Source organism: Podarcis pityusensis (assembly GCF_964106645.2).
Source record: "Podarcis pityusensis genome assembly, chromosome: W".
Taxonomy (NCBI): Eukaryota; Metazoa; Chordata; class Lepidosauria; order Squamata; family Lacertidae; genus Podarcis; species Podarcis pityusensis.
This window is the reverse complement of record NC_138045.1, coordinates 19,940,237-19,953,634: the sequence shown is the minus strand read 5'-3', so window position 1 is coordinate 19,953,634 and position 13,398 is coordinate 19,940,237. Positions and strand designations below refer to the sequence as shown.

The 13,398-nt window shown below is 48.8% G+C and overlaps 2 protein-coding genes across 2 annotated transcripts in view; both read right to left on the bottom strand.

Annotated features, from left to right (window-relative positions):
* Positions 1-13,398, bottom strand: part of LOC308467781 (ubiquitin-conjugating enzyme E2 A-like) — a 419,335-nt gene that overhangs the window by 265,127 nt on the left and 140,810 nt on the right. The gene's annotated exons all lie outside the window — the stretch shown is intronic.
* The window catches only part of LOC308467681 (patatin-like phospholipase domain-containing protein 7), a gene marked incomplete at its 3' end in the record, with an annotated part of 72,656 nt that overhangs the window by 30,463 nt on the left and 28,795 nt on the right, over positions 1-13,398 (bottom strand). Inside the window, exons 5-9 of the mRNA XM_080989400.1 lie at positions 6,987-7,075; positions 6,723-6,863; positions 6,054-6,075; positions 2,194-2,331; positions 945-1,025 (exon numbers count right to left, since the gene is read on the bottom strand). Coding sequence (XP_080845526.1) covers positions 945-1,025; positions 2,194-2,331; positions 6,054-6,075; positions 6,723-6,863; positions 6,987-7,075 — 471 coding nt within the window. The remainder of the gene's footprint in view (positions 1-944; positions 1,026-2,193; positions 2,332-6,053; positions 6,076-6,722; positions 6,864-6,986; positions 7,076-13,398) is intronic.

Here is a 13,398-nt window from a genome sequence, read left to right as displayed (position 1 = left end):
TGAAGCGTATGTAACCTGAAGCGTATGTAACCCGAGGTACCACTGTATTTGTAAGCCCTCTCTCCTTTCTGCCCCCACTATCATCAGACATTCCTAGCATCTAACCCCTGAATCCCCTAGCATCACACCCCACACCAAGAATAAACTCTTCAGAGCACATTCTTCCCACAGCTAGTGGAGGGAAACAAAAAGTAAGCCAGTTGAGTAATCCTGCTGAGCTCCCAGCTGGCTGATCGATTCTTAATTACAGAAGGGTTGTTTTTTTGTTTGTTTTTTAAAAAGCACAACCCAGGGGAGGAACTTGGGAGGCTTAGTTTTTAAGCCCTGCTGGCAGCTCCAAAGGAAGAAAGAGGTGAAAGATTCTGGCTTGCAGAGGGCTGCTTAGAGTAATGCACTTATCTTAAACACACCAGGAAGACATTTGGGCTATGTGATGTAGCCTGGAAGAGCATCACTTGCCTATGGCGAGTCCAGGCTTGCTTTCTGGCAAATTTATGAGGGGAAAATGCACACAATTAAAGAAACTGGGTACATGTTCTCCCTTTCAAGTTGAAAAGGAGCCACAAATGACCCAATGACTACATCTACGAAATAAAAACATTCAGTGGTCTAACATTTTTTGCAAATTAACACACAAAGTCAAAATAAACCTCCTAAGTGATCCAGGTGGAGAAGGAAGAAAAAGGAGGAAAAAAATTCAACAAGCCTAAAGTTCACTCACAAACACACCCCTCTCTAGACTCCATCCAAGCAAATGAAAAGCAGGAGCAGGCAAAGACGCTCAAGGAGAGGGTAACACAAGGCTGGTGAGGGATGTGGCCTGAAACAGTCCCCAGAACCAGAGAGATTTAAAAGGACATATTCAGCTCCTAGGCCTACAGTTCCCCACCTTTGTATCAAAGGATAAAGACATCCAGGAGCCAGAGTCATGGGCTTTGGCTTACCGTGATGACATCCAATATGCTGAGGAGGCTGTGGACACTGTCTCCTGCCAAGACGTCTTTGACCACCACCTCTGTGCTATCCTATTGCGGATGGGGGGGGGGGGGAAGAATAATGAGACCACATTTCAGCTACACAATTACAAGCTAAGTTCAAAGACCTCTGTGTGTGTCTCTGGGAGTGACTGGCCTTGAAAAGCAAGTAATAAATAAGCAGAAGAAATAAGGCAGACACAAACTCTGTGGCTGAGGCAACTTCCAACACAAAGCTCAGCTTGGCATACGCTTATGAGACTGGCTCCCACCACCCACACTCTGCAGGACCTAGGAGGCATAACCACTACCCCAAGGATGGGAAGACGCCTCATTCTTATTAAAGGTAAAGGTCCAGTCGTGACCGACTCTGGGGTTGCGGTGCTCATCTCGCTTTATTGGCCGAGGAAGCCGACGTGCAGCTTCCGGGTCATGTGGCCAGCATGACTAAGCCATTTCTGGCAAACCAGAGCAGCACACAGAAACGCCGTTTACCTTCCCACCGGAGTGGTACCTATTTATCTACTTGCACTTTGACTTGCTTTCGAACTGCTAGGTTGGCAGGAGCAGGGACTGAGCAATGGGAGCTCAGCCCGTTGCGGGGATTCAAACCGCCGACCTTCTGATCGGCAAGTCCTAGGCTGTGTGGTTTAACCCACAGCGCCACCCGCGTCCCCTCATTCTTATTAGTCTTTGCCAAAAGCTATATAATGAAGGTGCCAGGCACATCTCTGTGGGAAGGCTGCCACAGGGAATACCCTCTTGCAGGCCACAACTAAAGAGCAACTAAGGGAGTCATCTCTGTTGATCTTATCACCCGAGAGGGTCTGTAGTGAAGAAGGCGGCCTTTCAGGTATTTGGGGCCTGAGTCATTTAGGGCTTTAAACACTAACCTAAATACCTTGAATTGGGCCTAGAAATGAACTAGCGATCAGTGCAGCTGTTTTAAAACAGGGGTTATATGAGATCTAAACCAAGACAGGCAGAACTTAGGTAGCTACTGAGCATACAGCCAGCAGGCCTCTCAACAGACAAATTAGAAGTTTCAGAGCATGCCTCCACCTGCTACAGCCCAGTAGTGTCTACTCTGACTCTGCCAGGCAAAGAGGGGAGGGACTTTGTTATTATTTGCTCCTTATCCTATATGCTTTACTGCTCGATACTGTTTTAACTGGCAGTATTTGGCCATGGATGTTGATGACCTGTCAGCTATCCTTACACTTTCTTGGATGCAGACTTCCAGCTTTCCATCCTGCATCACGTAGATGCTGTTGTCCAGCTGCCCCGGGAGGAAGATGTACTCTCTTTCATGCAGTTGGACAAAAACCATATGCTTGCAGAGCTCCAGGAAGAGAGACTTCTCTGTTAGTATCTCAGCTCACAGTCAGAGGTAAACTGGCCTCCCCCGGGCAACTGAGTGAGATACTTGATGACCTTTCCGCTGCGTCTCCCGGCAGGCTAGGTCATAAACCGGCGATTTCCCTCATTAGATGTGAGGAAAACACACCCTCTGCTTCTCTGCTTCTCTCTCCCCCCCTGCATTCTCCCCAGGGAGGGGAAATGAGACAGACAGGAGTCCTATTTACATGTTTTATTCCTGTCACTCAGCAGTACATAGAAATGTGACTGCACCCTTCAGTCTCCATTAGAAGAGTCACACACTCCTCCCCTGTACTTCCAGCACAGGTCAGATGACACACTGAGCTAACATCCGGTGCTCAGTACAGAGAATAGGCTCCACCTTTTCTCCAACAGTACATCTGCAAAACACAACATCCTGTTTTGCATTCCAGGCATCTGGAGCTGGCTTTTGCCTTGGTGCTTTTTCCCAACATCCTCCCCCAAAAGCATCAATTGGCAAAACATGATCCAGAGAAGAGAACAAACAGTTGTTATACATATAACAGTCCCCTGTTGTTTCAGTTCCACCCTTGGAACTCCCCACCACTGGTTTCACCAGTGTACCTCTCTGGTTGTCTGGCTTCCAAGGAATGAGTGCTTCTGCATTACCTTGGCTAGCTACTCTCTGTTGTGTCTTTGTCTCTGACTTAGACACTGCTTTAACCTGCTTTGAGTTGTTAACAATAGCAACACACGCAACAGCTAAGTTAGCAAACTCTTTTGAGTACCTCTTTGGTGGTACACCCTTTGTAACTCTCTCAGACCTGCGTATGAGGTTCTGATCCTCTGTGCTCACTGGTTCAACCTTTGGACTCTGTTGAGAACCAGTAGCAATCAGTGGTTCTTCCTTCACCTGTGAAGGTCTATCCATTGTGTGAGATTTCCTCTCAATGACTGTTACAACTGAACTCTCTGAGCTATCACTGTCATCATCATCAGTACCACTGTAATCTGTGACATCAGAAAAATCATCATCATCATCTGAATCGTTTCCTGTGGGAAATGTGTGTTCTACAACCCGCTCTTGCTCTGGAGCACTCTCTAGGAACTTTGTGAGAATCACCTGACCAGATTCAGACAAAATTACTCTGTAGAGACCTTTTTCATAACCCACAAAAATGCCTCTGGCATTCTTTACTCCACCTGGAGCTTCTGTTCTCACATGAGACCCGAAAACCTTAAAGTAGGCAACAGAAGGTTTTCTATTGAACAGCTTCTCAAAAGGAGAACATCCCAACTCTGTTGAGACTTTTCTCAACCACACATGAAGATAGGACGCTAGCGATTCGGCCCAATATTCATGTGGCAAATGTGAACTCAGCAATTGCGCATTCATCCCCTTTTGCAATTCTTTGTTCACTCTAACACAGACCCCCCTGTTCCACGCGTCGGTCGAAACAGCAATTTTGTGGTCTATCCCTTTTCCATCCAGGAACTTCTGAAACTTCTGTAACAGAAAAACTTGTTTGTCATCTGTGAAAAGACAATCAATGTTAGCATCATGCATACTTTTAACCTTGTCACAAAACTCCTGAAACTTTTCTAAAGTTTCTTGCGGTTTCTCCATCAAATAAACCCAAGAATAATTAGTGAAACAATCCACACACAAAAGGTAATACTTTGCACTGCCTCTAGATGGTTCTAGAGGACCAATCACATCAGCATACACCCGCTGAAATGCTCTGTCGACCTTCTTGGTCAGCTTCCTGGTGCTCACACTGGTCACACCTGCAAGAGAGATTTTGTTAGAATCAGAAGAATTACATTTCATGTAATCACTTTGATCAAAAGTCAACAAATACAGTCCATCTTTCTTTTTGGCAGTAAGAAACAGTTCTCCATCTTTGTAGATCTTGCAGCTTTTAGCATCATAGGTCAGTTTCAGTCCTTTCTTTGCAATCTGCGACACACTCAGCAGATTAAATTTCAGTTCTGGAACCAGGTAAACATCACTTATAGTCAAGTTCAGACTCTCAAGATACACAGTCCCAATTCCGGTCGTTTCCAACTCCTGACCGTTGGCCTGTTTCACAGTGAAGCTTTGCTTCCTCAACGTCGAAAACAGTTGTCTGTGCGGGCACATATGAACCGTTGCGCCCGTGTCAATTATGAACGAGTTCCCAACATCTGGCGTGGTTCCTTTCGCCATCATAGCCTTTGCAGGTTTCACCTGGCACTTGGAACGGCTTTTGCCTGACGCCTCAGGCTTCGTAGAGCTGCTCTTTGCTCCTCTTGACTGGCGCGGCTTCTTACAGTTTCGCTGTAGATGCCCAGTCTGTCCACAATTGTAGCATCGGACAGCACTCAATGCTACACCATGCTCCTCAGTAGCATCATCAGTGGGGAGATTTGAACTCTGTTCTTCCCTCCCCCTGTCAGCAACACCCATTGCACCTTGTTCAGGAACACCAACAGTTCCAACAGCCACAGTTCCTGCACTCTCCCCTCTGGGGTCAAAGCTCTCCTCAGCTTTTGTTGAGCTCTTAGGAACTTGGCCAGCATCATCTTGGCTCACCCCTTCTGGGGTAGTTATCCATCCAGACCATGATGAATAACGGTCTCTGGTTAAGGGAGGTGGGTAAGGCAAAGCTTTCCCCCTTCTTGGCATCCATTTTGAATCCAAGCCTCTCTCACTTTCAAACAAGCTGTAAAATCCAACAGTTGTTTTTTTCTTTCTCACGCAGGCAAACTGCAAGTTGTTTACGCTCTTTTGCATCTGGCAGCTAAACTCTGGCTGCTATGGAAAGTCCCTTCCAAGGGCACGTAAACTTGTAGCCAAAACATTCTCTGATTTTGTTTCGCTTTCCCAGGCTCACACTCACAGTCCAGCCCCTTTGCCAGTAACTTTCCAACTTTCCGTTACTTAGCAACAATGCATTTCAATAGGACAGTTTATCAACCACAAGAATTTGTGGAATGCAGGCTTCAGCCTTCAAGCTGCAGGCCTCTTCCTCCCGGAGCTTTTGTTTCCGTTGAAACGCAGCTCCGTGAACCAGTGAATTAATCAAACTGCGTTCACACTTTTAGCCCGAAATGCAGCATACCTTGAACTTTGTTGCTCTGGAAAACACCTCTTCTTTCCACCAGCTGTCTGTTGAGCCTCTGGCTTCTTTCAGACGCTTGCCTTCTCCCTTGGAGCAGAGGAGGACAATCCACCAGCCTCTCATGCAGATGTCCGATGAATCGCAACCATCCGAAGGCTGCCATATGTTAGTATCTCAGCTCACAGTCAGAGGTAAACTGGCCTCCCCCGGGCAACTGAGTGAGATACTTGATGACCTTTCCGCTGCGTCTCCCGGCAGGCTAGGTCATAAACCGGTGATTTCCCTCATTAGATGTGAGGAAAACACACCCTCTGCTTCTCTGCTTCTCTCTCCCCCCCTGCATTCTCCCCAGGGAGGGGAAATGAGACAGACAGGAGTCCTATTTACATGTTTTATTCCTGTCACTCAGCAGTACATAGAAATGTGACTGCACCCTTCAGTCTCCATTAGAAGAGTCACACACTCCTCCCCTGTACTTCCAGCACAGGTCAGATGACACACTGAGCTAACATCCGGTGCTCAGTACAGAGAATAGGCTCCACCTTTTCTCCAACAGTACATCTGCAAAACACAACATCCTGTTTTGCATTCCAGCCATCTGGAGCTGGCTTTTGCCTTGGTGCTTTTTCCCAACATTCTCAAAGTGGCCAAGGACCCTGCAGGGAAAGAGATGAGAAGGAGCTTGCACACCAGGCATCCTGCTCCTGGCCTAAAACAGCAATGAGTCCAGAAAGGGGGAAACTCACTGCTACAGGAGGTTGCCGCAGCTGCTACTTTGAAAGTACAGGTGGTGACCATTTTGCACGTGTTTTGATTGGCGAGTGACCGCCAATGCATGCACTATTTTTAACCCCAGAGGGGGCAGGAGTAGTACAGGGCAGGGAAGGGTGGGGTGGGCTTACACAAGCTTTGCCAACATGTGTGATGACCCAAATCGCAACCCCTGTGCAAACAGAGAGTTGCCTGTAACAGGGGCAAAAGCAGAAGGATTCACCGGCAACCTCGATTAGTCTAAGTTAGAGAGCAGCCCAAAGCCCATTTTTAGAAGGAGAAAACCAGATGCAAGGGGTTAAGATGCAAACATTGCTGCCACTGTGCCTCACTAATGAACTTCTTAGAGGGGCTGGCCTGCTCGTTGCTGGTAAACATGACAAGCTGCTCAAATGGTCCCGGTGTGTCAATCCTTATTCTCCTCAAGCTGAGGACATGTCAAATTCAATCTTTATGCAAACTCTTTAATGGTAGGGAAGTTGCTACTCTTCAGCCCCCACCGGCCCAGCTCTCTCACCACATTTGCCCTTACCTGACATTTTTAAGCATGTAAAGGACTTCAGAGGGCAAGTGGGAATTCTTCACGTCAAACTCTGTTAAATCTGCCTCGAGCAGAGAGGGTGGAGGCTCCTTTGGCTGCAGGGTGGGGGACTCCTTCTTGAAGTTCAGGATCCTATAGGGAATAAAGCAGAACTGGTTCACCTCACAACATGGCAATCGGGGAAAAGTGGTCCCTTCATCTTCTTCCTCCCCATTTAAACTCAGACAACCCACAGGTCCCTGCATCCCCCAATACCTCTTTGCCAAGGACAATACTTTGGCCTTCTTCCTCATCCGCTGCTGCGGGACCGTGTTTCCAACCAGAGAGTTTGGTAGAGTTGCAACCTGGAAAGGAAGAAAGGTTTCCTGAAGGAAAGAAATCTCAACTCACAGAGGAACATACAGGAAAAAGGCAACCAAGCTGGGATTTTACTACGGGTTCTATTCAGTGTTAGTTTCAATAAATCTACCCTAAGTAGGCCTAACTGAGATCCATTCATTTTAATGTGTCTACCACAAGTAGAACTTAATTGGAGTCAACCCTAAGGCATTAGAGCCTCAGCTTGTCCCTGGTACAAATAAAGGACTGAAACAATGGTGGTAAGCAAAAAACGGAAAACAGGACACTTCCTTGATCTAAAGTTCCAGACAGAGAAATGCATTCAACTCAATTCTACTCAGAGTAGACTCATGAAAAGGAATAGACCTAACTGAGATATGCACAACCTGGCCCAAGTTATAACAGAAAGAGGAAAAAGGAGATGGCAGAAAACTGCAGAAAGAAGAGATGGTAGAGCAAACTGGAAGAATGAACATAGGAAGCTGCCAGTCAGACTACCAGTAGATCTTGCTCAGTATTGTCTATACTGACTTGGCAACAACTCCCCAGAGTTTCAGGCGGGAAGTCTAATCCAAATCCTAGCTGGAGATGCCGCTAAGGATTGAACTGGGGCCTCATGCATGCAAGGTAGATGCTCTACCACTGAGGTACAGCCCTTCCCCAAAGAATGAGAAGCCTAGCGACGGAATGCTAAAAGTTTTATAGCTGTGGTAATTCAAGAAATAACTCCCTGGTGAATGCTGTGGCTGCTGGGAGTTGTAATCCAAAACCTCTGGAGAGTACCAGGCTGACCAAGGCTGATTAAGGCGTTATATTTGCTGTGTGTTTGATTTTGACATGTTCCTCCCAAACAATGCTTTGGAGGCATAACTGAGTGTAATGAGTGTGGGGTTGCTCGTGCGTAAGTTACTGCCACTCCTGGCTATGTTGCCTTGTTAAACCTTTCTGTCTGGACAGCCCTTAATTCATGGCTGCCTCAGTCGCTAGCAGAATCCGTCAGTGGGCGTTTCTTAAATCTTTTCCAACATAAAAGTTGTTTGACACCCAGTCTCCTCCTACTCTCTCTGCGCGGAAGTCTTCTGCGCAGGGTGGGCGTGGGTAGCGGAGGACCCGTGCTCTCCCCGCTGGTGTCCGGTGAAGAGTCCTGGAGCCCTCTCGCCGATTCCCCCATCAGCGCCCCTTTATCCCTGGTGTTGCGCTGATTTGCTTCCCCGTCTGTGGAGCTGCCTCTCTCCCTGCTGGGCCCTTCTCCAGCATCATTTGAGAGCCTTCCCTCCGCCTCTAGCTCTGATGTCAGTTCCCTGACACTGAGTTTCCAGCATTACAGGACGTTTCTCCTTCGTGTGCATTATTGATAGATGATATTTCAGCAGCATGTTGGCAAACCGTTACCTGCGAAGGGGGTCCTTTCACAACCAAGGGCATCTGCTTGGAACTGCAACAATGGCAATATATTGAGCACCATCTATTAGAGTGCCATGTGTACTGCAAATGAAAGCAGGCTGCCATGGCAGATCTACTAACCTATTTTCCCAGGCTCATTCTGCCCTAATAAAAAAGATTACCAATAAAAACACTGATGTGGATTTCAGAAGCGCTTCATGTTGAGATAAGATGGCGCCCGGCACACTTCCCCTGTGCCGATGGACGCTTGTGCCGATAGGAAAAACTTGACCTCTTAGCAGAGTCCTTAGCAGAGTTCTGCAGCGGTAGAAAGTGTTGCCTTGTGTGTGGATAATAAATCAGACTGAACGCAGGCTTCTTGCTAATCTCTAACAGCCTTTAATGAGAAGAAAAACATCATAAATCAGCCCGGCGAGAGAGCGGACATTCTTTCGTCTCTCAGCCAAAAACGAAAGGAAACTCACACACAAAGAAAGATTCCCGTATGTGAACATAACCACGCCTCAGAATGTGAGACGTCACACAGAACTGTTTAACCCTGTAAGTTCTGATTCTCCTCACACCCCCTCTCGTCTCGCATCCTGAGGGAAACTGTGAGTATAACTCACCCCAAACACAACCCTTCACAGAACTCCCCATGTCGCTGGAAGGTCAAGGGTTTGGTAAACCCATCAGCTAGGTTCTCCCTGCTCGAACAATACTTGAGCCGTATCCAACCTGCTTGGACACTCTGACATACATTCTGGAAACCTATATCCAAATGCTTGGTTCTGGACTTGAACTGTCCAGATTCTGCCAACCTAAGACAAGGTTGATTAGACAATCAGTTATGGGCAAGCAACAATCCCCACAGATCTCTTGGATCAGTCCAACTCCCTGCACAAATCCGACAACGCACTGAACTCAGCCTCAGTGGAAGAAAGTGCAATAAGACTTTGCTTCCGGGATTTCCACCCAACCAGGGATTCCCCGAACTTTACCACCAGCCCAGACACAGACTTCCTGTCCCCAAGAGATGCCCATTCGCTGTCACTCCAGCACGTAAGCCGTGCGTCACCTTCAGCTGACAACGTGAGGCAAAACTCTTTGGTATCCTGCAAATAGCTCAACACTCTCTTGATGCCTTGCCAGGCATTCACACTGGGCTTTGTAGCCTCCCTGCTGAGCAGATTCACAGCAAACGCTATGTCTGGTCTGCTCCACTGAGAGAGATACAACAGACTCCCTAGCGCTGACTGAAACACCTCAGGGTTTTGGAACTCAGAACGCTCCCCAAGCTGACTGTCCTTCACGAAGTTGGTCTCCATGGGCGTTCTGACCCCTGCACAGTCAGACATCCGGAACTTCTCAAGCAACTGCTCAATCTTGTTTTTCTGACTGAGCAAGAAACTCCCATTCTCAGACCTGTCTATCCTAACGCCTAGATAAACCTGAACGAGACCAAGGTTTTTGAGCTTAAACTTCTTACCAAGCTCTTTGGCAAAACCTTGCACCTGTCTACTTGTCTGTGCCATGTACAGAATATCATCTACGAACACCAGAATTGCCTCTTGTGTCTCTCCTGACCCCTTCAGGTACAGGCAACTGTCTGCAAGACTCTTCTGGAAACCCAAACTTTCCAGAGCTTCATTCAGGCACATGTTCCAATTTCTGGCTGACTGTTTCAAACCATAAATTGACTTGTGCAGCCTCCACACAACACCTGGCTCATTGCCCTTAAACCCTGGAGGAGGTAACATGTACAGATCCTCCTTCAGATTCGAGTTCAAATAAGCCACATCCACATCAAAGTGGTGCACTTGGTGCCCTCTTTGAGCAGCTACTGCTAAAAGCACGCGCAGAGTCTCACTCCGGGAAGTAGGAGCATACACTTCGGTGTAATGCAGCCCCCTTCTCTGCGTGAACCCTCTGGCTACAAGCCTCGCCTTGTACTGTGGTTCTCCAGACGCTGTGGACTTAATCCTGTAAACCCAACGACAGCTCACAGCCTGCTTGCCCTCTGGCAGCTTCATGGTGGAGAACACACCCAAGGAACTCATTGAGTTCAACTCCTTTCCCATTGCCTCTTGCCACTTCCTGGCGTCTTCTTCAGGCAACTGTTGAACCTCCTCAAAACTCTCTGGTTCACACTGCGCTAAACCAACCCACACACTGGTGACCTCAAACCTCTCAGGTGGTACCCCCTTTGTAGCGCGTGTGGAACATCTGAGCACTGTCTCAGGTGCTCCCTCTGACCCACTGGGGCCAGCTAGTGTGTCCTTGTTATCAGAAGACTCCCCTTCTGACTTACTGCGTCTTCTGGCCTTCTGCACTTTACTAACGGGAGACGAAGGCTCACTTTTGGGCTCTCGTTTAACAACCTGTGGAGATGCCCCTCCCTGTTCTTGACCCTGGTCAGAGACCTGGTCCTCATCAACAGGTTCAACTTCTAACTCTCCCTCCTCAGCAGAATCAGACAGACACTCTGAGAGAACGTCAGGATTCGCATGGATCCTTGACCAACCACTCTGCTCACAGAACTCAGCACTCCTGCTGACTAGAATCCTGGACTGATCGCCTTCTGGATAGGCAAACCTCCACCCTTTCGTCCCAGGCTCGTACCCACAAAAAATCATTTTCCGGGACCTCGGGTCACCTTTCTTGCATTGAGCCTTTGGCACAAGCACCCAAGCTTCGCAACCAAACACACGGAAGAAATACACCTTGGGCTTCTTCCGGTGCAGCAGAAAATAGGGTGTGTCTCCTACAACAGAGCTATAGGACCTGTTCAAAGTGAAGCTGGCAGCTTTCCAAGCTTCGGCCCAAAAGCTCTGAGGCAAACCAGAGTCAAACAGTAGAGCGTCAGCTGCCTCAGCTAGCGTTTTGTTCCTGCGCTCCGCTACGCCATTCTCCTGAGGAGAAAAAGCAACCGTCAACCTATGACTTATCCCCTTCTGGCAGAAGAAACTCTGCAGAGCAGACCCGGTGAACTCTCTGCCTCGGTCGCTCTGAAAGCTCTGCACCTTGGTGGAAAACTGTACTTCCACCGCCGCAACCCAGTCTTTGATCAGTTGCGCCGCCTCGCTTTTCTGTTTCAACGAGAAGATCCAGCCGTTCCTCGAAAAATCATCTGTCAGCGTGAGCGCATACCTGTCTCCGCCCAGACTAGGCACTGGCATGGGTCCACAAAGGTCTGTATGCACTAGCTCAAAAGGCCTTGTGGTTACCCTCTCCGATCTGGGATAACTGCACCTTTTTGTCTTTGCTCTTTTGCATGCCCTACAATCCAAGAATTTATCACATGCTTTCATCTTGCAACCCTCAGTGCATTCTGGCAACTTCTGGATATATTTCCAACAGCTATGCGGCATTCTCCTGTGCCACAAGTGAGCACACGAATCATGTGTGGGAACGTTAGCACACCGTGCCTGTGCTGTCTCAGCGTTCCCCTTACCCTCCAGAGGTGTCTCCAGAACAAAGAGGTTGTTCTGATATGCAACATTGACCAGTTGTTTCCCACCCCTGGAAATAGAACAGACATCATTTTCAAAGCAAACCTTATAACCCTCCTTTACAAGAGCAGATACAGATAAAAGACAACACTTCATTCCTGGCACAACGTAGACTTCCAGCTCTGCCTGTAAAAAAGAAACAAACACATTGCCAACAGTGGTTAATTGTCTCTGTGAGCCATCAGCAAAAGTGACTGTTTTCCCAGTTGAAACAGCCCTGCAGTTCCACATTTCACCACTAGATGGCGATGGCATCAGGTGATGGCTGGCTCCTGAGTCGATGACCCAACGGAGCATGCTGCCCTCATCGGAGTTGTCCTTCAGCGTTGCCATGGAGGCAGCTAGGTGATAAGAAGAACCGTCCTTCTCACTTCCTCTGTCACGTCCTCCCTTTGCATTCCCACGCTGGCCTCCTCTCCTAGACTGGCTGCCATGGAAACCTGGCTGGCTGCCATGAGGACTTGGCTGACTGCCATGGGAAGCGACCTTGGAGACATCCTGCCCGGCCTCTCTGGCTCTCCTCGGACAGGACCGACGCAGATGGCCAACAGACCCACAGACAAAACAACGACGAGTGGAAAAAGCCTGAACTGTGCCTTCTGGCTTGCCCCCCCCCCCTCTGTTACCAGCAGGGCACCTTGCGCCAGCTCGGCCTTCTCTGAGACGGCGTTCCTCCTCGTCACACAAACAACCGGTGGAAAACTTTGCAAACTTGCCTTTGGTCTTCTCTGCCCCCCCCAACCTTGCCAGCAGCTCTCCTTGAGGCTGTACTGCATCTGGGGACGTGGCTTTTGGCTTCCGCTGTGGTTTCTCAGCAAACCCTCTCCAGCTCCTGCCAAACAGCCTGGGCACTGTCAAGACCCTCCACCAAAGGTAGCTGTGAGCCCTCCAAACTGAGCACTATAGCTTCTAGGGCTTTCTGGTCTTTCCTCTGTGAGGCTTGGGCAGCTGCAACAACCGCTGCTGCAGCTCCGGCTGCAGCTTGCTGTGGGGGCCTTTGGGTCGCCTCCCACAGACCCTTGGCTACCAGCCAGGCCTTCAGCTTCCTTGACCACTCCTCCCAGTTGCTCCCATTTAATTTTTCAAAGGGGACTGAGAATGACTCCTGTCCATCTGCCATCTTCTCCCCCGGGGCTGAGCCTACTCACGTAACAGCAGATCCTCTTGGCACCCGGTCCTGAAGATGAGATCCTCCCCAGCAAGCTTCACTTCCTCAAACGTTAGGCAGGGGCTCCAGCTGGCTCCCACACACACAGGCACGACGTGACAACAGCTTCCAAAGCTTGGCTAGCTTCCATAACCTGTTGAGATAAGATGGCGCCCGGCACACTTCCCCTGTGCCGATGGACGCTTGTGCCGATAGGAAAAACTTGACCTCTTAGCAGAGTCCTTAGCAGAGTTCTGCAGCGGTAGAAAATGTTGCCTTGTGTGTG